The 27,275-nt window shown below is 43.8% G+C and overlaps 1 protein-coding gene across 2 annotated transcripts in view; it reads right to left on the bottom strand.

The window, feature by feature from the left end:
* The window catches only part of TPH2 (tryptophan hydroxylase 2), a 97,151-nt gene that overhangs the window by 40,496 nt on the left and 29,380 nt on the right, over positions 1–27,275 (bottom strand). For both annotated transcript variants that reach the window (XM_059186344.1, XM_059186343.1), the window contains exons 6-7: positions 23,962–24,158; positions 19,114–19,249 (exon numbers count right to left, since the gene is read on the bottom strand). In XM_059186344.1, the coding sequence (XP_059042327.1) occupies positions 19,114–19,249; positions 23,962–24,158 (333 nt within the window). The remainder of the gene's footprint in view (positions 1–19,113; positions 19,250–23,961; positions 24,159–27,275) is intronic.

The following is a 27,275-nucleotide window of genomic DNA, read 5'->3' as shown; positions in this document are numbered from 1 at the left end:
CCATGAATCACAAAGTGTTCCCTGATCCCGAGCTATATTGGAATGAATCCTCCTATGATTCTCTGGGAATGGATCAAGAAGCTGCAATATTTTATTTTCCTGGCAAAAAGTAATTAGCCAGGTCGTATTTGAAAGATGTTTCCTAACTTCACCTGGGCTCCTCTCAAGTGTTTCACTTCAAGTAGGTGCTAGAATATACATGCCAGGGGCTGCCACTATGATTAAAAGTATGAAGTATGCTGGGTGGTTCTGTGGTTGAAGCAAGTCAGTGGCGGTCAAAGGCACAAGATCGATGCCCACATACAACAGATGGTATTACTCAGTCTAAACATCTTGTTCCCACCACTCAAACCACATCCCCAGCCTTGGCCAGCCACTTCACAGGTACATCGGGTAGAACGGGTAGCCAAATGAGAACGTGGAGACAGGACGCTAAAAGAAATTCCCAACGTATTCCCAACGTCATCTGCATGCCAATAGCTTTCTTTTTACACAAGACTGAATGCATGGAAGAGAACACATGCTTGTTGCTCTCCAATTCTATTGCTTAAGGCAGAGATTCAGACTCATTGAACTTTAGGGTATAAAGAGAATTTAAATATTATCTGAGTCCTTCATATTAAAGACAGGAAGAAAGAAAGACAGAAAGCTAACATATTCTGAGTTCTTATTATGTGCTGGGTACTGTACTAAATGTTCTCATATCATGTCAGTGATTTATCCTTATTTACAAAGAAGTCTTACGATTCCCATTTGATAGATGAGGAAACGATAATTCAGTAAATGTAAGCATCTTTCCAAGGTCACACTCTTAAGAGACAGACAAGATTCGAAATCAATTTCCTCCAACTTAAAGCTGTGCTCTTCCTCTCCATTGTTTTAACTAGCAGATGTGGAGAAACGGAAGGGAAAGGTCAGGGGGTGCCGCTTACATTGTAGGGAGAGCGTTTAACGAAGCCGGTCAGCACAAGTGAAAATGTAGTCAGTACATTACAAGTCTCTTTTCCTGCTACTCAGTGGCCCTCAATCTTCTAAATTACTTGAGCAGCATTTTTAAAAATACCAGTGACCGGGTCCCATGTAAAACCAATTCAATCTGACTCCTGGGGACAGACCAGAGCATCTGTATTGTTTCCAGAGCTCTGAGGGTGCTAATAAGACACAGCCAAGGTAGAGACCTACTGTCATAACAGATGATACTAGGAGCTCTCCTAGCAGGCTTCCAACAGCAAGGAATTGGAACAAAACCAAAGGTGATTTTGTAATTTTGAGCTGCCCAAATTTAATTGCACTGAAATTACATCAGAATCCTGGGGCATAATGAAAGGTGGTGAAAGAGAGTTTACTAGATAGCTAATTATTCCTCCATGTGCATTTGATTCAGTGAAAGCATCTAATACTCTATGCTGGGGGTGGACCCCATCGATGTACTCCTGTGATGAGTTTTTTAAAAGGCCGTGCAGTTCGCACTGATGTTGGGATCAGGATCAAGTGGCCCACCATGGATAAATTTGAATACCTCCATTGTAGCCTATAATGTAAATACTAAAGCACCCCTACCCATCCAGGCAGAAAATATGACACTGATCATTCCAAAATTAGACCAGATGTCAAACTTGAGGGAAACACTGAAGACGGCGTAAAGAAAGTAGGTAAGCAGAAACTAAAATAGCAAGTAGTGTGACCAAAACATATAGAACGCTTGCATTGAGCCAGACAGTGTGCTAAGGGCTTCGCTGTGCGAGCGCGAGACAGGTCACGGCTACCGTGGCGGTGCATTCAGGGTGCAATACTGGATTTACTTTTGAACTTGTCAAATCCTTGTGGAAGGCTGCGGCACACAGCCTTATATCTACCTAGGTACTAAATGAATTTGAAAACATACAGGTAGAAGGAAAAGAGAGAAGGTGGCAGTCAAAAAGGAAAAAAGAAGGAAAATACTAAGAGCCAAAGACATGAAGGGGTCCATTCTCTGGAATAAAAAAGACAGTGATCACCTAGATTTTAAGTCAAGATGTCATTATCTGAAACCTGTAACTCAAAGCCAACCTAAGAAGTTTTAATAGCATCCCAATGATAAGGTAATGCAACTATTCGTGGAAGAGGATGAAAGAAAAGAATTTGAAAGAATGAAATCATGCAATATGGCAGAATATACTGCTTCATTAAGAATGAAAGTCTCCGGGGACGCCTGGGTGGCTCAGTGGGTTAAGCAGCTGCCTTCGGCTCAGGTCATGATCCCAGCGTCCTGGGATCGAGTCCCACATCGGGCTCCTTGCTCGGCAGGGAGCCTGCTTCTCCCTCTGCCTCTGCCTGCCATTCTGTATGCCTGTGCTCGCTCTCTCTCCCTCTCTCTCTCTCTCTCTCTGACAAATAAATAAAATCTTTAAAAAAAAAAAAAAAAGAATGAAAGTCTCGGGGTGCCTGGATGGCTCAGGCACTTAAGCATCCAACTCAATTTTGGCTCACATCTTGAATTCAGGGCAATGAAATCAAACCCCATTCCCAGCTCCAGAGTTCAGTAGGGAATCTGCTTGAGGTTCTCTCTCCTCTCTCTCTCTCTGCCCCTTCCCTCACTTCCGCCCATGCTGGCACTCTCCCTCTCTCTAAAATAAATAGATAAATCAAAAAAAAAAAAAAAAAAAAAAAGAGGGCACCTGGATGGTTCAGTGGGTTAAGCCTCTGCCTTCCCCTCAGGTCATAATCTCAAGGTCCTGGAATCAAGCCCCTCATCAGGCTCCTGCTCAGCAGGAAGCCTGCTTCCCTCTACCACCCTCTCTCTGCCTGTCTCTCTGCCTACTTGAGATCTCTGTCAAATAAATAAATAAAATCTTAAAAAAAAAAAAAAAAAAAGAATGAAAGCCTGAAGCCAGGTGTCTAATAAAATTACCGATGGAACAGGAGGGATGCCTTTCACCCTGTTATAAGTAGAAATGATAGCATCTCACTAGTTTGTGTCCACTTCTCAGCTCCATGTCCCTGCAAAGACCCTAAAAACCACCAATCAGGCTCAGCGAGTGTGTGTGCACAGCGTGGGCAGTGAGCCCGCCTCTCATGGAGGCAAGGCTTTAAGCGCCTATATTTCAAGACCAGAAGCAAGGTTATCGTCTTTTATGACTGGTGAAGCCATCTCAGAAATAAACTCTATCCCAGAGTCTTTGGCTTAGACATGGGGTGTAGACAAAGGAGACTGAAGTGCCAAGAAACCCTTCAACCAAATAGCAAAGAAAAATGTTTAATGTTACTAACAAAAGCAATTACTTAACTTCAGTAAGTCTCAATAGTTTCTCTGACACCGAAGGATTTAGAAGCTGGAGTTAACTCTGACTCAGAGACTGAAAGAGGCTCCAGACTTTTGGGAATCTGAAGGAAAAAGGCTATCTTTTCTCCAACCTTTGTATCAGTCAGGTTCTGGTGGGCTGAAATCACGCGGTTTCGCCCTATTTCACAAAGCACAGCTGTTATTATGTCCCGCATATAGAGTAGTTCACGATCCTTCTGTGGGCTGTGTCGTCCACAGCTGGGACCCCTGAGTACCTAATTATGAACAGGTTTCCGAGGTGAGTCCACAACTATTGCCTTATCACACCAGATCGCTCTTAAAAGATTCAATTATTTGGCTATAATTGCACCTGTCAGCACATGCTGCCTCCAATCTCTACATCGGCAAACTTTTCTCTTTTTAACTCGCATCCCTTTGATGCATTTTCGCCTGAATAATGCTTTCAGAAGCCTTTTCACAAAAGCTCTCTGTTCACTGGAAATGTAGGACCTTTCAAAACTGTTAACACTGTAAAACATCATGTCTCCTTTTGAGGGGGAAAAAAAAAAGAAAGAAAGAGAAAGAAAAGCGAGAGCTGATATCAGACTCTAAACTTTTGCTGCTCTAAATTGGAATCTTTTCTGATAAGCCCCGTTAGGAGGATTTTAAAGCCTGCTGAAATGGGCCCACAGAAGGGCCTGGGCAAAAGGCCTGCGGGGAAATCTTAAATCATTCTAAGAAAGTTGCGATCATCTTGCTGTGGGGAAATAAGGGTCCTGGTTGTTAAGTTCACATTCAAAATGAGTCTGGCATTTTTTCTCCTCTTATCAGTTTTCAAAGCTGACTCCTCACGCTACATGTTGAACAACTCCGTTTTATTTCTGCTGTAAATTAAAGCCTTTAAGAAGCAGTGAGCCAGCATCCGACATTGGCTTCTTATCCCAAATCAGTGCATCTGTCTTTTAAATCATATTGCTATAGGTTTTGTTTGTTCTAAATGACACAGAAGCCAACACAGTAGCTAAATCATGAAGAGAAGGAAAGCAAGACGAGCGGCAAGGGTGGGGAGTTCGCAGGGGTGAAAAGAAGCAGGAGGAAAAGCTGGGAGGCAAAATCGGGTATCTCTTTCAGCTTTCACACAACATTTGGTGGGTGAGTGCAAGTATCGGGGATAACACTCCGGGACGCACTGAGAAGGGGGTGACTTGGTTTGTTTTCACTGCACCAAGGAGATGATAACGAGAATTAATTTCATATCGAGGCAATTCTTCTACAGCGCTTGCCTTGAACCCATATACAGAGTTCCTTTGGTTTAGATTTAAAATAGCATACTGCAAAATCTGGCCCAGATAAAATTCTAGGCAGCCCTTATGATCACTCCCTCTTCTATCTCTATCGCTGTGCAGATAAATAGATATGTGGCCCTCTTTCTAAGAAGCAGAGCACTTAGATATCGTCCTGGAGGGAATCTTCTTGATTTTTTCCCCTCTAGGAATCATACGGAAGGCCACCAGTGTTACATTCCTTCACTACAATTTTTTTGAGACTGACAGAAGATACTGTAGTGATCTTTCTTGAAATTTCCTTCAAGAAGCATTTATCGTATGCCTATTCTGTACCAAGCACTATGTTAGGAAACAATACTTAAAAGTAAATAAGACATAATCCTAGAATAACTCTTAGCAGAGTCATGTTATGGTTCCATAAAAGGGCAAACAGCAAATAGTAACTTTCCTGATCCAGGGAGAGACATACTTTCTAGCTCTTACAAGTCCCATAAAAGGGCTGCAAGGGAAACCGTGGCTATGTCTCTAGTTCCCCTATCATCTCAGATAGTTCTTATTTCTGGAATAAATAAGAGATTTTTAATTATTTCCCTGACGCCTCCCAAATCGCACTAAAGATTAAGGGTGCAATATAACAGAATGGTTAAAAGTCTATCTGAAGTCAGATCCAAGTCCATGTTCCATATTCTGCACAGGCAAAGGACTTAGACAAGTTCTATGCAAAAGGACTTTCTTCATCGATGGAAATATTTTATCTCTGCATTGTCCATTGTGGTAGCCCTTTGGCCCAGGTGGCTCCCGGACACTGGAAATGTGGCTTGCGCTACTGAGGAACTACAGTTAGAGTGAATTTGATTTTAATTAATAAATTTAAATAGTCACATCTCTAACATATTGGACAGCACAGATGTCTTGTTTTCTCATCTTTGGAATGGAAATTACATGGGTCCCTATCACATGGAGTTCTTTTTTTTTTTTTTTTTTTGAAGAAATTAGATTTTATCTTTTTTTTTTTAAAGATTTTATTTGTTTATTTGACAGAGAGAAATCACAAGTAGATGGAGAGGCAGGCAGAGAGAGAGAGGGGGAAGCAGGCTCCCTGCTGAGCAGAGAGCCCGATGCGGGACTCGATCCCAGGACCCTGAGATCATGACCTGAGCCGAAGGCAGCGGCTTAACCCACTGAGCCACCCAGGCGCCCTGATTTTATCTTTTTTTTTTTTTAAGATTTTATTTATTTATTTGACAGAGAGAGAGACAGCAAGAGAGGGAACAAAAGCAGAAGAGGGAGGGGGAGAAGCAGGCTTCCTGCTGAGCAGGGAGCCCAATGCAGGGCTCAACCTCAGGGCTCTGGGATCATGACCTGAGCTGAAGGCATATACTTAATGACCAAGCCACCCAGGGCCCCTTTCATGGAGTTCTTAAACAATGTAGTAAGATAACACATTGAAAACATCAGTTCCCAACGAGTTATGTATTATTCATCATATTACATTAAATTATACTTACACCAACATCTATTTTGTACTTCAGTAAGGTTGCCCTTTTGGAAGATATTTTCTCACTTAAACAAGAACTTGTAATCTTCTCCAGGACAGATGTCATGCCATGGTCATCTTTGGATGCCTGACACATAAATAGATGCCCAATTTAACTGTCATTTAACCCAACCAAACAGAGCAGGGATGATGGGACTCCATGGCTCCATAAAGAGGTAAATCCAAGTGCATCCCATGTACAGTTTTCCTAATTTCCGGTGTGGCATCAGACTAGGTCTGGGTTTTGCTATATCCTAGTTGTGTGACCATAAGGAAATTACCGGACTGCCTTGAACTATGGATTTGCCGCCTGTTAAATGGTGACAGTCCTGCCTACCTCTTAAAGATGAGTGGAATGATGCCAGCCCAACAGAACATGTGTGGGAGAGGCCGGATCCCTCCTTCCTTCTCTTTTGCGATATCTTCTATACCTGTCAACAGACGTAATTCTCTGCCCCGTAGTGAAGATGTCTGACCAGTGGTTGCCTTTTCCTTGCCTAAAATTCAATCACTTTAAATTTCTTCTTCTAGGGCGCCTGGGTGGCTCAGTGGGTTAAGCCGCTGCCTTCGGCTCAGGTCATGATCTCAGGATCCTGGGATCGAGTCCCATATCGGGCTCTCTGCTCAGCAGGGAGCCTGCTTCCTCCTCTCTCTCTCTCTCTGCCTGCCTCTCTGCCTACTTGTGATCTCTCTCTGTCAAATAAATAAATAAAATCTTTAAAAAAAAAAATTTTCTTCTTCTAAACTTGCAATTGAAAAATACAAATATTCCCGGAAAAAAAAAAATTCTCCCAGGTCATCTCGGTCTTCCACACCTGAAGGCACAGAAATGGGCTCCCCCTGACTACACGGCACTGAGGGAATGAGAACTGTGGTTCGGGTGCGGCATTAATTTCTAGATCACGAGCACCACACAAGGAAGGCAAACCTTGGAGGGTGGAGGTGGGAAAGGGATCCTGCTTTGAATCTGCAAATATATACGTATTTATATCCGAAAGCTTTACCCCCAGTCACGGTGGGTAACAGCCTAGAAGAACAGAAAGAGCCCCAGCAGGCACTTAGATATAAGCTTGGTTTCAAAATGCACAGGTTTTAAATAATGTATAGTGCTTTTTTTTTTTTCCATAGAATATCTATTGTTAGAGTGCTTGGGGCTCTTGAGACAAAAGGCCCTGTAAAAAGTCTTAAGGGTTATTTCTGTTTTTAGGCACCTCACAAAACAAGACACAATTTTATGATTGAAAACTCAGGAGTCCAGGTCTAGCAACATACGTGGCCTTGTAACTAGGCTGGAATTTTATGAGGTCCATCAGCCTCCTCATGAATTTAAGAGGAACCAAGAAAGAGTGGACCTATTTGATATTTATATAAAGCTTTTTTTCTCTCTGCAAAGATCAAAGCATTATTTCATTATCCTTCACACAGAGAGGTTAAGTGGCTTGCCAACAGTCACACTAAGAGCTGATAGCAGGGCCTGGATTTCCAGCAAGCAGCGCACAGGTCCTTCTGCCTGAGGACACAAAGACAGAAGCCTCCTATCTGCATTTCTACCCTGAAGAGAGGAGCTAGCCTCTTTTTCCCAGGGAAAGAGGAGATGCCTCCTCTTGATAAATAGGGCAGGTTCCGCCCCTGTGAAGATCAAAGGAGGAGGGCTTCTAACAAAGACTGGTAGGGGGACCAAATGCTGATGGGACCTGCATAGCTCTAAACTACCTGAGAGACACAGACAGGGCTTAGGGTTCTAGCAAAGCAAAGGCCACCCAATTAAAGGAAGGGTGTTACTGTTGACTCTCTTACATAACATTTATAAATGAGAAAAACCAAGAAAGAAGCTATTCAACTTCACGTGTTACAGGTTTTGAGTTTTCCTGTTTAACGGTAATAACCTTTAGCATGGTTAAACATGGAATAGTGGCTAATCTCACAGTCGCGGACACAGACTACTTGAGTTTAAATCCTGACTTCCTTGCTCCCCACCAGCTGGGTGCCCTTGGGCAAGTTGCTTAACCTTTCTGGGCCTCAGTTTCCTCATCCATAAACTCAGAATAATAACAGCAACAACCCCTCAGAGCGTTGTTGTATTAAATGAGTTCAATCCATATACAACACTGAAAATCGTGCCTCGTCCATAAGAGTCAATAAATACATATGTGTTGTTAAGAGAAAAGAAAAAATACTGTTGTCACTTCTGCTCTACTGATATTGTTGCTGAAGTTATCTGTTAGTCTAGAAGGGACGACAATACTTTAGGTCTTAGGGCCTCTGTCTAACGTCTTAACTGGCCCGGGTAGAGCTCAAAACAAATGTCTCCTGAGGGGGACGATGGCTGCTGTGCTGAGGGTGTGAGCTCTGGGTTAAAACTCAGGAAAAGGAAGCCAGATGGGATTGGCTCTCTGAGACCATGCTGTCCTCTGAGACTCGCTAATCCTTACGCTTCTCTGCAATCCCGAATGGCAGCGATGAGAATAGAGCGCAGAGGAGGCCAGGTGGCTAGGCAGGGAAATCGAGGCTGCACCCCCCCTGTCCTCTGGGAAGGAGCAAGTTGAAGCTAAACTGAGCTCATAGGAATGAAGGTTTAACTCTCTAAAGTTCTGGTTTATCTTCCCAGTGCCGCAGTAAGTCCTTACCCAGACTCGCCTTCAGCCAGGCCAAATATTAAAAACACCTGAGGGGCGCCTGGGTGGCTCAGTCGTTAAGCTTCTTCTGCCTTTGGCTCAGGTCATGATCTGGGAGTCCTAGAATCGAGCCCCACACCGGGTTCCCTGCTCATCGGGGAGCCTGCTTCTCCCTCTCTCTCTGCCCCTGCTTGTGTTCCCTCTCTCACTGTGTCTCTCTGTCAAATAAATAAGTAAAATCTTTTTTAAAAAATGATAAAAATTTTTTAAAAAAAATAAAAACACCCGAGACAGTCAGGGCTTACGTCAGACAAATCCTCATGCCCAGAACCTCTCAGATGGCAGCAAGGAGGGAAAACTGAGACTGGAAAGATCTTCTTTTTCCTCTCATTACAGACCTAGTGAGAGGCATCTGTTAGATCACGAGAGGGGCAGCCAAATTTTCTTATAAATGTGGAAGCCTACATCTTTACCTGCTGATATTATTACTTAACAAATGAGAATTCATGTCTGAGCCACAAGAAAATAAATGACATCTTCTGCCAGTTTTAGGGAGGGTTCTGTTCTAATAAGCAAGGGCTAAACATAAAATCCATTTACTTAGAAACAGATGAAAAATACTGTCAGAAATAATTCACTTTTATTTTTCTTGTAAAATTAAAATGCAGCACCAATTATAAGAAAAATCACCTGAAGGCAAAGCCTTTTTTTAAACTTTAAACAGTTATATTTAAAAATAACATTAATTGCCCCTAAAATGTTCAACGGCAACAAGAAAGAATTTCTCGATTGCAAAGGCATTCGGTGGTATTATGGCAACAGACGTTGCAATATTAGTCAATGGCGTCACAAATTATTTCCTAATGGTGGAAGTTTGCCCTTTGATTTGAAAAGTGACATACCAGGAAAGAGCAGAAGAAAATAAACCCCCATCACTCTGTGTTGAATGATCGATCATGCCGACAGAGCTCAGAGTCAGGGACTCCCTGACTGAAGAAGCTTATGCTATGTTGAGCCAAGTGTATTTTTGTTACTAGTATGTTAAGCCCAACATTGGAAAATAAAATAGAATGAATATTTTTAAACATTTTCACTGAAACATTGTTTAAAGGGATTCCTGGTGCAGAATCACGTTATTACTCTGGCAAGGGTTCTTCTGGAAAGACAGATATTGTACAGGCTTGACCTCAAAAAACTGACCTCAAAGAATGTAGGTTTCTATTTAGAATTCCTGGTTGCTTCTCCCTGAGCAATAGACAATGGGGGAAAGCCTGTGCTATGGATGTGTATTTCACCATTGCCCTGGACAAACTTTAAAGTTTCAAAGCACACCCAGTGCAGAACCATGAGGAATCTGGCCACCTCCGTCCAGAAATCTAGATCACAGTAGATTTGGCCTATATTGAGAAGAACAAAACCAGATTATATAGGAAAATATATATATATAATATATTTTTATATATAATATATAATATTTATACATATATAATTATTATATTGTTATTATATTTATAAATATATAATATATACTAAAATATACTTAATATATGATATTATATATATCATATATATTACATATATATATTATATATATGATGAATGCCTTAGAAAATAGGGTCTGCTTGCCCTACCCTTCTTCATTCCTAAGATTTCAGTCAATCCACACAGCTTCTGAAGGAAAGCATAAAATTTGGCCCCCAGAGAATAGAACAGTTTTCTTCAGCTATACATCTCATTAACAAGCTCTGTGTTTCTAAGATACCACTGGGCATTGGGACTATCGAAGGCCCTGGAAATCATATACACAAGTACATGTGCACAGGCAAATGAAGCTGGCAGGTGCTCAACCTCCACCTTGCACAAAACACATTCAAGAAATCTGTAGAAACTATGAAGAATAGAGACCACAAATCCCTTCAGAGGAAAGGCCTAGGGGAAAAAAAAGGCAAAAGACTTAAAGCACAAATAGGGAGAGGGGAACATAGACCACATCTGAAAATCCAAAACACCTTCTGGAAACCAGAAGCCTGACGTCAGAGACCAAACCAGAGAGGGAGGGACAGGTCCCTCCCTACAACTTGCTTCTCTTCCCAGTATGCCTCCTAAATTGACTCACCGCCAGTCCAGCAAGAAGCTTTGAGAGACAAATCCACCAGAGACAATTCCACTACCTCTCTGGTGGTCCATACTCCTCTCTGGGGGAGGGTTACCCACTCATACCAGATGTGGACGACACACCCATGCACATGGCTGCCCCTGAGGGGCCTGCATCAGTGCTTTCCTTCCAGAAGATGTCAATCTCAGCAAACTTCTTAATGCAGTAATTTAGGTATTAGTTCAAATAGAATTTAGAACATGTTACAGAATGACATTCTTGTGAAAGCTAGGGCCATGAGCTTCCCTGCCTTTTAAGTGGGACAATATTTAGGATTAGTTACCCAAAGGGGAGAAAATATACTTTTTTAGCACCCTGAAAAGTGCAGTTTCATTCCTTCTCTCTCTCCCTCTCTTCCCTCCCTTACTCTTTTTCTCTGGTTTGACTAAGGGGGAGGTGGGGACAACTTGCACATTTCCTTTTGTCCCTCTTCTTCAGCTTCACAGTGAATAATCACCTTCTTATTCTGAAACCATCTTTCTCCCAAAACAAAAGAGAGCAGCAGAATAGGTTTCCCCTTACTGGGCACATGGAAGAGAGGGCTTCCAGCCCTCTCAGCTGCAGTGGCTGCCCATAACCCCACCCGCAAAGCTTCAGGATTTCACCTGAAGACACTGAATATGCAAAAATGCCTTAATCCTGGAAAGGTGTCCAGATCAGTCCCTGAAATCCGAGTAAAGCTACTGGGGAGGGTGGCGGGCACTCCCCAATATAGGGCTGTAGCCTTTCAGAAAGAGGTCTGACCACCCCAGCCTGCAGGCCCAGGACTTCCAATAACTCCACAGCACTTAGTCCTCTGTACTCCCTCCCTCCATGGATCTCAGGTTGGGTGTCTGAGTAGACCCTGAGCCTGACACATCCTGGTGGCAGTGCCATTCACGGCTTCACCCGCCAAGGACTCAGTTCTCACCTTATGTGCCAGGTTTAGGGATCCCCTGCAACCTTGGTCTGATCTCCTTGTTTCTGCATTGCCTTATTAACTGACTTTGGTTTCCTTATAGTCCTATGAAGGAGACTGAGACATGAACAGATAATAACTACTCTGCATTGTAAGTACCAACATAGAAGGCAAAGTGTTACAGGAACACCAAGCTCTGCCCAGACAAATTTCCACAGAGAAGGCTGTGACTGAGCTCTAACCCTAGAGAATTAAGAGGATTTTACTGGAGTCACTCCAGGCCAAATGAACTCCCTGCACAAAAGGGTGAAGGCATGAACCAGGAGGATCACTGGGATGGTGAGAAGTTCGGTGAGGCTGGGGCATGCGGTTTTGGAGGAGGCAAAAGAGAAGCAGAAGATATGGTTTGATGAGATCAGACTTTATTCTCTATTTGCAACAAAAAACAACAAGTTAAACAAGGGAATTCTATACTGCATTTGTGTTTCAGAAAGGAAACAGGGTCTACAGACTGCTTCAAAGAGAAAATAAAGCAGTAATTAGGGGCACCTGGGTGGCTCTGTTGAGGCCTGGGGTCCTGGGATAGAGCCCCATATTGGGCTTCCTGCTCAGCAGGGAGAATGCTTCTCTCTCTTTCCTTCCCTGACCCACTCCCCCTCTCTGTCCCCCTGCTTGTGGGCTCTCTCTCTCTCTCCCTCTCTCTCTTAAATAAATAAATAAAATCTTTAGGAAAAAAAAGAAAGAAAACAATAATTGGTAGACAGACCAACAACGTTAACATGACCCATCAAATTTCTTCTAGAACAGTGATTCTCCCTGGGAGCAGTGTTGCCCCCCTCAGGGGACATTTGGCAATATGTGCAGACATCTGTGGTTAAGTGGAAGGGTGCTCTTGACATCTAGTGGCTAGGGGCCAGACATGCTCTTAATCATCCTACAATGCACAAGACAGCCCCCACAACAAAGAATTAGCTGGCCCAAAATATCAATAGGGCTGAGGAAGAGAAATCCTCTTCTAAAAGATGAGGTGGCCAGAGGGTGTGAGAAGACACAGCCACTGTGGATTTCCCCAAGAGGCAGAGAGGAGACGTGGAGATGGTGGACCTTCTCAAATGACCCTTCTGCTGCCATTCATGGGCCAGGTCATGCTCACACACCTAGGCGACTTGGAACTCTGTATCTTTCCCTCTCATTCCTCAGAGTGAGAAGGACTCTTTTTTTTTTTTTTTTTTTTTTTTTAGATTTTATTTATTTATTTGACAGAGAGATCACAAGTAGGCAAAGAGGCAGGCATAGAGAGAGGAGGAAGCAGGCTCCCTGCTGAGCAGAGAGCCCAATGCGGGACTTGATCCCAGGACCCTGAGATCATGACCTGAGCCGAAGGCAGCGGCTTAACCCACTGAGCCACCCAGGCGCCCCAAGAAGGACTCATTTTTATTATTATTTCTGGAACATTATTATATTTTATATATATATAATATTATATATTCTGGAATAATAATTGTAAGGGCCTATTTAGCCAGAGGGATTCCATCTGGTTAAACAGTGATTTTGTTGTTTATGCAATAAAACTTAAACTGACCCTGCCCACCCCCCCAGAGGAACCTACTTAAAAGCAAGTCCAGAAAACCAGTAAAATATGGTCACCAGTCCCAGATAACAGAGCCCAAATATAAGGGTGGGTCAGGTCAGGTAGAGATAACAGAACCCAGATGCAGAGATGAGTCAGGCCAGGAGGAGACATCCAATCAGTGGGGTGCACATACTGTCTCCCTAGCTACCAAGGAGTATGGGCCTTGCCTTTTGGGTGCCTTTTGGGCGCCCAAAATTCTGACCAAGGTGATAGGCTAATTCAAATAGCTACTATGGGGTGAACTGTAATTCAGTTGGCCACCCGTGTTTGACCAACCATGACTATGCAGCTTTCTCTGTGTGTTGCAATCTTATTGGCCATCTGTGTGTGGCCAGGCCCAACCACATGGCCTTTGCTCTATAAAAGTTAGTCTGTAAGGCAGGGAGGGGTCGCCCTCTCTGTAAGAGGTCGGTTTGATTCTCTATGCTTGGCGCAAAATAAAACTTTGTTTGACCTTCGCTTTGTATCAGCCTCGCTCCTTTGATTACGGACCTAACAATAATATTATTACTTCTGGAATAACCTTGAATTTGACCCAATTGATTTACATAAAGGAAATTATTTACACACTTCAATACTCCATTAGGGGCAAAGTTACATGTGATCACAGCTGATCAAAGCAGACAGCCATGCAACAACAAAGTGCAGAATCACAGCCCTGGCCTCGGGCGCCGAGGAAGGGGGGAAAGATGGCTCTCCACTTCTAGCAAAATCAGTGGCCTTTCAGTCTAGGTAGAAACACATGGAAAAGCAAGTCCTCCCACCAAGAAAATCAAGAGTCATTGACTCTCCACAACTTTCACTGCTGTCCGCTGGGCCAGAAAACTTTCTCCGGGGAACCAATCCAATCTGCCAGCACTTTTTAAATTAAAGTCTCACTCTCTGGCCAAGTTTAGGGAATACAAGAGTCTTTCTAATGTAAATTGTGAATAACAGGCCAAAGACACATTTAAAACCCAATATTTGTTGAAAGCTAGGATCTCAAAATATATTCTCCCCAGACTGAAAAGGAAAATAAAATTCTTTTTTGCAGATAATGTCTTTTGGGGGCTTTCCCTCTCATTTATACTGGTGTCAGGCATCTTCTTCGAGGGCTCACCTATGTCCCATTAGCGCTGCCTCCAGGACAACAGTCCAGCAATTGAAGGCAGTTACTTGGAAGCAGAGTACAAGCACCAAACACAGGGGCCAAGTTGAACTTCGCAAATTGAAGAATCTGCCCTCTCCTTGCTTTTCAATTGAAGAAATGGGATTTCATTACAAAGACAATGCCTGGAAAAGTGCTTGGGCAGGAAACAGCACTCCCAGCATGGGGCCCCATCCATTCAATGCTGCAGGTGGGAAGGGATTTCGGAGGAGGTGATACATCTGGATTAAAGGGCTCTTTACAGAGAATTGTGTCTGCATAGTGTATTTCTGGAAGGTGCAGGGGAAACTGGCAGCAGTGGTCACCTCTGGGGAAGTGAAGTGGGTGTAAGGGAGCAGGGAAGGTTGTTCATGGTACGTTTGGAATTCGGAATCATGTACGTGTATTACCTACTCATAAAATAATAATTTTTAAAAACGAATGAAACTTACACACACACAAAACAGATGAATGCCATAAAATCCGCTCTCCCAAAAAAAGAGTCTGTTCAAACAAACCCAAGTAGGTGAATCCCATGTTTTCACCCTCTGACTTAAGCCTCGTCGTGTCTGGGTAGTGATGGGAGTTGTTGGACTGGCAGAAAGGGCTACTTAAGATGGCGAAAGTTCCCACCACAAGACCTGAGCTCGGACAGGAGAACAAAGGCCCAAGCGAGAATCTGAGACCCCCGCCCCCGGCTCCAGCGGACCAATGGGACCCCGACGAGCAGGTGAGATACCTGAATAAGGGAAACTTGCCAAAAGACCCCTGAGCTCCCCTCGAGACCCCTTAAAAGCCCCCTCCTCCGTGCTTTGGGCGCGACTTCCACCACTCTGCTTTCCAGAGTCACGGAACCTCGCCCGAGGGTGCCCGTTTTCTCCTGCTGCAACTTTCCTGGCTCCCCTTCTCCTGAGCCCTGAAACTTCACCGGAGAGTGTTTTTAATAAATCTTGCCTTGACCCACTTTGCCTGGTGTTGTGTTTATCTCGCCGAAAAAACTTTACAGGAGTCATGGAAGAGAAAAACACTCACATCTATAGTGGGAGCTTTAAATTCACTTCTGAACTCCCGACACTTATTTCTACTATCAGGGACTTTTCCAGGACACCCTATCCCTGAGCACCTCAAAAATAATGCATCCCAAACCCAAATCCTCCTCTTCTCTTTCCTCCTTTCTACCCTCTTCTCTCCAACACTGACCCTGCTCCAATAGCCTCAGTCATTATTAGAAAGAAAGAAAGAAAAAAAAAAACCCAAACTACCACTCGGCTTCTCAATCTAAAACCTCAGTGTTACCTTGAGGACCCTCTCCTCACCCTCGTTATAGTCACCAAATATTGTTAATTCCATCACGATGCTGTTTTCAAATAGATGACCTCTTGTCCTATCTCACTGACCTTTTCTAGTTCAAGAAACTATGAACTACATTCCTTCACTGGAACGGGAGCACCTGCTGGTTTTCCAAATAGTTCATTTTTTTTTAAGATTTTATTTATTTATTTGAGAGAGAGAGAGATCACAAGTAGGCAGAGAGAGGAGGAAGCAGACTCCCCGCTGAGCAGAGAGCTTGATTCAGGGCTCGATCCCAGGACCCCAGGATCATGACCCGAGCTGAAGGCAGAGGCTTTAACCCACTGAGCCACCCAGGTGCCCCTAGCTCATTCTTTACGCTTCCCTACCCACCACCCCCGCCCCTCCCCGTCTTCTTTCTCGGACACAATTATCCCATCATGCTTCAGAACCTTGGATAGCTCCCTAGTGCCTCCGGAATTTAGCCCACATGTCCTAGTTCGACAAATGATCCCTTACACTGTGGCCTGAAGAAAACATGCCACCCCTAACACGTACCCTATGCTCTGGCCACTCTGATGTCACCAGCCTTGCTCATTTATGCCTCTTTCAAGCCTCCAAACTTTCACTTGCTGTTTCCTTAACTTGAAAGCTTTCCCCTTCCTCCCTGCCCTGCCTTAGGCAAAAACAATTTCCTATTCTCCCCCTTCCAGACCCCTACTCAGTTTATACCCTCTCTGAAAAGCCTTTTCAGGACTGCTTCCTCCTCTGTACTTCTCTAACACTTTGCACACACCCTCGTCATCACCCCAGCCACACTCTTTCGTAATTATTTATGTTTCTTTCTCCCCTGCCAGAATGTGAGCTGCTTTAAGAAACAGCTGCTATATTTTATTCATCTTCGAATCCACTGCACCTCCCTGCTAACACTGCCCATAAATGTTTGCTGAATGAATTGGCTGAAAGTACTTTGGTAAGAATGTAACACATTATCCCAAAATTTTATAGACCTCTGTGGCTAAAATCTCATTTCTTTGCCCTCTCTCTCTGCATACCTATTGGCACGCTATCACAGGTCCCTGGGGGGCCAGTTATTCAAAAGGAACTAACAAAGTGCCTGCTATTTGTAAACAGGGCCATTTGTAAACCCTCTGAGCTAGATTTAGAGATTGCCTTTCTAACGCTGACAATGCTCCTTTGAGTACTCACTCCACTATAAGAAGCATTTCTTTTCTGAATGTCTTGAGTCCTATAAGTAACCTTTGTTTACCCTGAAAACACTTTCCAGGAAGCTGAAAGTAGTCCAAAAAAAAAGCAATGTAGTGACCTGGCAGGGACCTATCTGGTCAGTGAGCTTCTGGCCTGCCTAAGAGGAGAAGGGGAGATTCAGGGACTCTACTTCCACCACCAGAGGCTACTCAACCACTTGAACTTCCAAGGACTCTCTGCTCCCCAGGGAAGATCGTGGAAGTCCATTAATACAAAATTATTCTAAGTAAGCATCACAAGGGAAGTGATAACCCCAGTGTCCTGAAGAACAGTAGGTAACAAATTCGGGTATGATTAGTGGTAGAGACTCATTCAGATGGAGCCCAAGGGGGCAGAGATCCAATGATAACTTCCAGCTTCAGAGTCTTTGGCTCTTGCTCTACCAGGAATATTCCACCAGGAGGTATTTACATTGAGGTCTCTGCTTGAATGTGACCTCCCAAGAGGTTTCCCTGATGACTCAATCCAAAAGAGCACCGTCCATTACTGGTCATCTCCTCACCCTGCTTTATCTGTCTTTCCAGCATCTTGAGCACATCCAAGCACTGGTAACTGATATCATCTTGCCTATGTGTTTGTATGCTGCCCACTGTCTCCCACTCCCACTCATTCACCCCAGAGAGCAGAGACTTGTCTTGTTCCTAGACCAACCAAGCACATAGTAATCTCCCCATAAAGGTTCATTCATTTTCTCTAAAAAAGCATGCAAAGAAATATTCAAGTAGCTGATGATTTCATCAAAAACGTAAGACCCAAGTTAAAATGTTTAAAGTTAGCAAGGCTAAATACATGTGATAGATGGATGACGGGGAAAGCAAATGACAGGTTTGCTGAGGAAGGAGTGGTTGTGCATGGGGATGGCAAGGGAGTATTTCCCAGAGAAGATGAGATGCATGTCGAGCTCAAAGGCACTGGAAAGTTCAGTAAGCTTAAGAAAGCAGGCCAGTGTCTCACCCTGGGAGACGATACAGTCCTTATGTGATGAGGCCAAATGATTAACACATGAGGGGTCACAGCTTATCCAACACTTGGCCATCCACTGTCTAGGAGAAAAAGGATAAAAGCCCCTGAGGTAGAGTCTCTCCAGGAAAGCTGATAGAGTCAAAGAAGAATCACAAATCCCATATATATCTAGAAGTGATGGGTTGGACTAGAGGAGTGTTCAAGAAACAAAGACGGCACGAAGAGCATAGCACAACGCTCTTGGTTTTGGGGAGGGATGAGAAACAATAAGGGAGAAGAAATCAGTAATGAGCCTTGAGAAGTGCCTTGTTGGGTCTGTATGAACGCCCTTAACTCACGAGAGAGGGTGTGAGTCCTGGCTGTGCCAACGTTGACTTATCCCTTTGTGCCTGCCTCTCCTCATCAGTAAAACCGGAAATAATAAATAATTTACACAAAGGGACTACCGTGGGGATTAAGTGTGTTGATGAGAACAGCCCCCTGGCATGTCAGGCTTGTCCTTATCATTAGGATTTTGAGAGCCCTGATTCTTTAAACTCAACATTGATTTCATGGTCTCTATGGATCGTAGCTTTATACAAATTACCCGTTTTAAGGAGCAATATCATCAACAGCTTGGCCAAAGCAAAAGGTTCTGTGTTGGGATAAAGTTAGAGAAACAGGGGCGCCTGGGTGGCTCAGTGGTTGGGCCTCTGCCTTCGGCTCAGGTCATGATCTCAGGGTCCTGGGATCGAGTCCCACATCAGGCTCTCTGCTCAGCTGCTTCCTCCTCTCTCTCTGCCTGCCTCTCTGCCTGCTTGTGATCTCTCTCTGTCAAATAAATAAATAAAATCTTTAAAAAAAAAAAAAAAAAAAGTTAGAGAGACAAACCGAAGTGAGCGTACTGGAGGACTGTGTCCCCTGCTGAGGAATCCAATCTTTCAGTGAGCACTGGCCTCTTTGGGTGAGCACGCTAGCTCTTGGATGAAATTATTTTGCAGGTAAAAGAGGGCCTGAGTAGCTTTCAAGTAGAGTGAGCATGGGCCGCTTAACAGAGCAGTGGGCCCCATCCAGCCTAGGAATGCCATGTGGGTACTCACGGTTCTGGGGTGTAGAGGGGGTCTGAGCCATGCCGGACGTACTGGGTACAGTGGAACACCCTGTAGGCCAGTCCCGCCAGAAAGTCTCGTGGACTCAGGTATCCAGCCACCGGCCTCACAGTGAAGCCCGATCTTTCTGAAATGACAATGGAAAGAGCCAACTAAACATTAACTGAATAGGACTTGAGGGTCCAAGCAGGGTGTCCTATTATTTATACGGACATCCTAGAAACAAAGTAATCAAGGTCTTTAAAACCCTTGACAGTTGAATGACATCTATGGTTAATAGCTATCACGTTTGTGGCTTCTGATTACTAAAATATACTCCGGCATGATGGTTTCCAGGGGAACAAGACATTCATTAAAATGGAAAGAAAGGTGAAAAAAAAGATGTTAAAGATTTAAATTCAGAAGCTGAATCAGGATAAGAAAGCTCAAATTCACAGCACAAGATTACAATTAAAGTGATGTTTACCACATATTACCTGGTATCTTTCTCAAAGACACACCCATACTGTCTGTCTATGTAAAGTTCACCCACAGCTAAATCAGCCCCCTCACGAGCCTTGTGGAATCAGTTCACACTATGGCTTTCTATTGTCAACACCCGCTACCTCCCTCATTCCACGTTGCTGTTTTCTGTGATATTATGAAAACAATCATATTAATTACTATCATTTGAAGACGTACACTAAAGCTCTACATGCTTTATTGGCTTCTGGGAGGAGGAGACAAAAGAAGCAGAACTCAACACGATGTATAGCTTTGATGTATGAAGCTGCCCTATACAACTAACCCAATTAGGCTGGGGGTCATCAGTGTTCTTGGTTTAAGGGCTACCTAACGCTTGCTTGTGGTGACAGCCCAGGAAATTTACAACAGAAGAGCTACCCTTATCTCTGACACCAGCATCGTGAAGGCTCCCATTCTGAATACCTCGTCTCATTAGGAGAGCATCTCAGAATGGTTAGAATGGTTTTAAAAGGCAAGGACCAATTAAGCTTATAAATCCCATCCTGGGATTTCTGGTATCTACGTGAAAAATATTCCTGTTCTCAGGCCTCCTCAGACCCATAATTCTAACAATATTATGCTCATTCTAAAAGCTTTTACTTTGGATTGTTCCCTACTGAATATCAAAAAGATAAGTGTACTTTCTTATTTTTCTATTTTATGTCAATTAAACCAGTATATCCCACATGAGGGACCTGAGGGGTGATACATGGAGAAATGTTCTTTATTTGAAGTTATATATCTTATTTTTACATAATTTTTTTAAAAAATATGTAACTAACACATCAAGAACTTTGAATGTGTGGATATCATTGCTTTAGAAGTTTCCTATTTAAATATATTGGGCATTTAAAAGCGAGTCAGTCAAAAAATAATAAAATAAAATTAAAAAAAAAAAACATGCACATTTACTTGCTATGTGCCAATGAATGATGCAGACTGAGCTCCCCGTGTCCAGCTCACAGAGGTCTTGAAAAATAACAGCAAGAACAATAGCAGTAATAATCAAGACTCTGCTATGCTTAAAATGTGTCAAGAAATAACTTTAGGGGGCGCCTGGGTGACTCAGTGTATTGAGTCTCCAACTCTTGCTTTGGACTCAGGTCATGAACACACAGGTCATGAAACAGAGCCTTGCCTTGTTCTGTGAGAAATCTGCTTGAGATTCTCTCCCTCTGCCTTTCTTCTAACTCCTTGCACACACATGCTCTCACACTCTCTCAATAAATAAATAAAATATTAAAAAAGAAAGAAAGAAATATATAGGGTCACCTGCATGGCTCAGTCAGTTAAGTGTCTGCCTTAGGCTCAGTAATGATCCCAGGGTCCTGGGATTGAGCCCCTCATTGGACTCCCTGCTCGGCGGGAAGCCTGCTTCTCCCTCACCTTCTCCCTGATGCTCCCCTTACTAGTGTTCTCTCTCTCTCTCTCTCTCTGTCAAACAAATAAATAAAATCTTTAAAAAGTTAAAAATTAAAAAAGGAAATTAATGGGGCACCTGGGTGGCTCAGTGGGTTAAGCCTCTGCCTTCGGCTCAGATCATGATCTCAGGGTCCCCGGACAGAGCCCCACATTGGGCTCTTGGCTCAGCAGAGAGCCTACCTCTCCCTCTCTCTCTGTCTGCCTCTCTGCCTACTTGTGATCTCTGTCTGCCAAATAGATAAATAAAATCTTTTAAAAAAAAAAATTAAGATTTTTTAAAGAAATAACTTTAGGGCTTCTAGGCATATCAATATCAGTTAGTGTCCCTTCCCAACTACATTTTGAGGTAGATAAAATGACAATCTCCATTTGCAGAGAAGAAACTGAGGCACAGAGAGGTTACGAGAACTCATCTGAGGTCACACAGCCAAGACCTGGAAGAGTGGGGACCCAGCACAGGCATTCTGCAGCCAGAGTCCACGCTATACCATATGGCCTCTCATAAAAATATTAAGTTGGGAGACAGATGTGGCAAAAATTATGGGATGGTATTCTAATTACTGGGGTTTGGGAAACAACGCAGTAAAAATCAATTCCCATATATGAGTAATCAAGCCCATGGTAAATCTATAATATGCACATAACTGTGGGAAACAAAAAGGGACACGCCAGAGGCAAGGCCGTTAGGGAGAACATAAGCCACTTAAACAACATAAGGCATTATGTAATTAGGCACTAATTAAGCAACACTGATTAGTGGTCTCAGTCTTTTTCCTGTTATAAGAAATATCATGGATGGTGTTTACACATGGGGCTCTCCCATTGCACTGGACATGGTTCCATATACCTGCTTTCAGACCCTGCCTCCTTCTCCCCTGATACACCCATGATCTCAGAGGAACTCTAAGAGGGAAAGATTGTGGGGACTGTTAGGATCAGGATTCAGAGAGGAGACAGGACTTGCTCTGAGTCTTAAAGAATAGGTAGAATTTGATAGGTGGAGGAGGGAGGATTTTTCTAGCAAGGGAGAGAACCACAGAACCTGGGCAAAGGTATGGAGAGCCCACAGGTAGAATGGAGGGTTTGCATGGCGAAATCGTCGAAGCACACCATCTGGGAAAGCCAGGTTGGAGCCTTGAGTTGAGGCTGAGCAGTTCAGAACAGGATCATATAAACCAGAGATCAGCAAACTATGGCCCATAGTCCAAATCCAGTTTGTTGTGTGCACCCCATGAGCTAAAAATACTTTTTAGATTTTTTTTTAACAGTCACACTTAAATAGTTATTGAAGTACTGACAGAAGAGCCTCCATTTGTCTCTTGGCCCACAAGAACAGAAAAGAAAAAAAAAGTCTAACCCCAGTAAAAATCAAAGGGGAACCACTGGTAGCTTCTGAGCAGAGATGTCTGGAAGGAAGTGATACTTTAGGAAGCTTCATCTGGAAGCAGAGGACAAGAGAGTGGAGGGGAGAAAATACGGACATGAAAGTTGTAGAACAGGGACCTCAGTCTGGGTGGTGGCAGTTGGCAGGCTGACGATGAGTAGCAAAGCTAGAAGTGGCCCCACGTGGAGGCTGCAGCAAGCTGAGGCATAGCCTCCGAAGATGCCCATGACCTCACACCCTGGACTATGCAGCAAAATGGGCTTTGCAGGTCTGATTAAGTTAAGGATTTTCAGATGGGGCGATTATCCCGGATTACTCAGGGGATGTCTGAGATAATCATGAGGATCCTCATAAAAGGGACACAGGAGGGTCAGAATCCGAGGAGGAGACGTGACGAAGGAAGCAAGAGGATGGAGCCACGTAAGGAAAAGGCCAGGAGCCAAGGAAGGCAGGTAGACTCCAGAAGCTGAAAAAGGCAAGGAAACAGAACCCTTCGGAAGGAATGCAGCCCAGCCAAGACCTTGGTATTAGACTTCCCATCTCCAGCACAGTAAGATAATACATTTCTCTTATTTAAAGTCACAAAGTTTGTGGTGTTGTCTTATAGCAGCAATAGGAACCTAAAACAAAGACTGATTACCTAGTGGAGAGGGTGGGGAGGAATTCAGAGGGGCTCCTGAGAGGTGGGCCTGAGGAGTCTAGAGAATAAAGTGTTACAGATGGAGGGTAGGCAGGCGAGGAAGGCAGTTCCGGGAAAGAAGAAGGGCAGCGAAGGTTTTGCTTTTACAACTGCTACACTTGAGACGGGGGTAGAGGAAAGAATGGAGAACCCGGGACGCAACCCCAGGGAAGCTCAGAGGAGGAAGCAGGGCCACCAAGAAACCGGGCTTCCTGCTGCCACTCCTACAAGTTTCCCCCGTTGCTGTCCCAGGAGAGCCAGTGAGGAGAGTGACCACACAAGGACATGAACTTGAGCTGACACTGTGTCTCATCTAGTTGCCTACTGTATCAGGCATGAGAATAGCCCCTGGCGTATCACGTATATATAAAAATATTTCTTTGATTAACTGACTGGTTTCCCCCAAAGGAAAGTTACTAGTGTTCAACATTATCCATGATATTTCTTATGCAATACTAATTTTTAACAAAGCAAATAAAATGTCACCTTCGAGGTCATTCCATTCCCACGTAGCCCCACAGAGTAGTTCCTGGATCAGAAAGAGCTCAAAGCTGAACTTGCCAATAACCTTTGGGGTTTACCGCCTAGAACAGCCAACCACGAGAGAGCCCACCAAAGCCCCTGAGCGGTGTGAACAGCGGAGTCCCTCTCCCTGCCCACGGTCTCTGCTCTGCTTCCCGCAGGTGGCCCTGGGGAGTCAATGGTTCAGTGCTCCTCTCTTTAAATCAAAGGGAGTGTTTCTTTTTTTTTTTTTTTTTTGTAGAAAGGGCCGTTTCTGCACCATGTGTCCTTGGGAGACAAGCAAGGATGCTGGCTAGGAAGGCAAGAGACAGCCTGTGTGAAGACCTACCTTTCAGAAACACGGAGACATCTTGGAGTTGAGGCACATTGTCCTCCCGGTAGCCACAGTATTTAGTCAGCAGAGGGAAGTTTTTCAAATACTCCCGACAAGCATGAGTGGGATAGAGCTTGGAGAGCTCGCGGAACACGACGCCCCACGTCTTCGTTTCTTCCTCTGTGTACTCCACCCTGGGGATGGGCTGGCCGCTGGGCGGGAGAGAAGACCAGTGAATGACTCGAGCTCTGGAACAGAGTTAAACATCTCATTGCATACCTACCATTAGTCAAGTTCTTGTAAAGTGGGACATTGAGTGTCTGAAAGGATCCCATGCAGAATTATTTTTTAAATAAATGGTAACTTTTAATTTTGTATATTTGGACTTCCATACAAATGATTTGGTTAATTTACATCTTCACACAACCCTATGGAAATTTGACAAGACTTATGTACTTACACTGAGATCAGTAATGAATAAGAGCTCTGGGTTGGAAGAAACTGGTTTGGGTACAAAGCTATGCTCTGGAAGCCTTTTCTGTAGTCACCTACTGAAGTCAATAAACAGATGTTGCCTCTAGAAAATGAAATTGCCTGTGGGTTCTCTCTGTCCTTGTGGGGAAACCGCCCCAATCTCCAAGTGTAATTTTAAGATTTTTCGTTCAGTGAGTAAAATGTCTGGGAACTATGAAAAACAAACAAACAAAAAAAACTATACTGAATTCTTGGGGTGCCTCGCTGGCTCAGTAAATAGAGCATGTGACTCTTGAATTCAGGGTTGTGAATTTGAGCTCCACATTGGGTGTGGAGGGTATATAAATATAAAATCTTTAAAAAAAAAAAAAAAGCTGGGGTGCCTGAGTGTCTCAGTTAAGCCACTGCCTTCAGCTCGGGTCATGATCCCAGGGTCCTGGGATCGAGTCCCACATCAGGCTCCCTGCTTGGCGGGGAGCCTGCTTCTCTCTCTCCCTCTGCCTTTCCCTCCACCTGATTGTATTTATTTGACAGACAGAGAGAACACAACCTTTAAAAAATAAATAAATAAACTGTACTTAATTCTAAAGTGAGAACTTTGCACAATGCACAATAGGGGAATTCATTACCCATCATGCTGGGAGGGTCATACATTAAGCTTTCTCACTTTAGCAGAGGGGTCAGAAAACCTCTTCTGCAAAGGTTCAGAAAGCAAACTAAATATCTTAAGTTTTTGTGTGCCACCTGGTCTCAGTCACAACTGTTGAATTCTGCCATTATTTCTCAAAGACAGCCAGAAATGACATGTAAACAAATGAACATCGTTGTATCCTCATCACAGCTGCATTACAAAAACAGACAGTTGGCTAGAGTTGACCTACAAGCCACAGTGTGCCGACTCCTAGGTCAGAATAGTGAGAGGTGGCTCGAGACTGGAAAGGGCATGGAGAGCTTCCTGGAGGAGGCTGAGCCTCATGGGCCAGGTAGGATCTGCAAGTTCCTGGACAGAAAGGTGATGGAGGGAATGTTGTTTTAATAGCAACCAGCAGCCATGAGCAGGAAACAGCTTGGGGCGTGGGGGGGAGGTGCGGGGGGGTGGGGTGATGGACAGTAGAACAAAGGCAGTATGGACATGTGCTTTTGCAAGCTATTGTTTGACAGACCTGAATCTGAATTTAGCCTCTGACTAAGAAACCTATTTTAAAAGTGAAATTAGGGTTTTGAAAAACCTCTCAAGACATCCTCAACAGCCACCTGCAGCACTCCTCCCCTCCCCCGCTGCCTACTCTGGCCATGCGGCAGAAGTTCCTTCCCCAGATATGTACATACAACATATGGAAGTCCAAATAGACACACATGAAACTAGGAATGCTACCTTGGCCATCTACAGAACCCAGCCTGCAGCAGGCAGCCGCCACAGGAACCCAAGCGCGGGCACCAACTGCCACTAACGGCTGCAGCAGCTGCAGGACCCCTTCAACAAGCTGGGACCACCTGGAGTACCCCCCTCCCGCCACCCCACACCCCCACCCAACGCCCCGCCCCCACGCCTTCCCCCACCAAGACAGTGGAAAACGGAAAGTGGACATTAACAAGATTAAGCTAACACACAGATCCCCCACCCCCCCAACCATCTCTATACTTCAGGGTGCTTGTGCCATAATGCTTTCTGTTTAAACTTAAAGTCCAAATATGGTTCCCACTGCCCCAAATTATTTTTATTAAAAAAAAAAAATAGAACTGCAGTATATGAGGGATAAGGGAAGAACACACTTAAGAAAGAACAAGAAATTAGCATTTGCTTTCTCTAAGTACCAAGAGTGGGGCTCACGCAAACCAAATTAGAAAGAGATTAGCCTTGTTTAAATTTGGCTCTTGATAACAAATAAAAAATTACAACCTGGCAAATATTTGCTGAGAAGATCAAGACTGCTAAGGCTTAGCATCTGTGATAAGTTTAGAATGAAAGCTTGAAATGGGAAGATAAAAATAGAAAGGATGCAAGGAAATAAATATATAAATGGTCTGCCTCCAGTTCCAGAAAATTCAACGAAATCAATTGGAGTCAGGTAAGCCAATAAAGCTAATAAGAGCTGGGCACGAGCACGAGGCAGGAAGGCGATGAGGCTGAAACAGTAAATGAAATATTGAGAAGCCATTTGAAAAGAATCGTTAGGTCAAACTTTTCCCCTGGATATGAATCTGCAAAACCTTCGGCATTTCAGAGGGGAGCTGAATATAGCCAACAGCAAGCAACAGAAGGAAAGCAAGTGTGAGCTGGAATGCGAGCAAAGAGCTTTACAGATCTGTTACTTAATAACGAATTTCCAGCATTAGTCATAGTACATTTTCATCCCCACCTCTCCCTCCCATTCCCCACCCCGCAGCCCTTGTCTGTCCTGCCTGAGTGGCTCACTGGCCTGGTCTCTGAGTCTCCATGCCTGTGTATGTGACTGCTACCCTGATAGCAGGTAAGTCTAACTCTGGCCATCTGGAGCTTTCTCGTTCCACTCCAGCCCCTAGCCCCAGGTCACTCTTAAAGGCAGATGTTTAAAAGTCAACTTCATCACAAAGTAAATGTTAACTTTATCCATATTATTTCTCTGATTAATAGCCAAAATACCAAGATTGAAGAAAAAATAAGAAATTTCCTATTTTTCTCTGCAGCTAATAAGATTATATAATAAAAACCCATCTTTGAGAGTTCACTATGGGCCATTTTTCTAAGGCTTTTTAAGTATTGTTTTTATGAATTAATCCACTTGATTCTCACAACAACTCGGTGAGGTACACACTGTTAGTATCCCCATTTACACATGAAGAAATTGAGGCTCAGAGAAATTAAGGTGTATGCC

This window comes from Mustela lutreola, chromosome 8 (genome assembly GCF_030435805.1).
Source record: "Mustela lutreola isolate mMusLut2 chromosome 8, mMusLut2.pri, whole genome shotgun sequence".
Taxonomy (NCBI): Eukaryota; Metazoa; Chordata; class Mammalia; order Carnivora; family Mustelidae; genus Mustela; species Mustela lutreola.
Note: the sequence above shows the minus strand (reverse complement) of the source record. Positions and strands in the feature narration are given on the sequence as shown.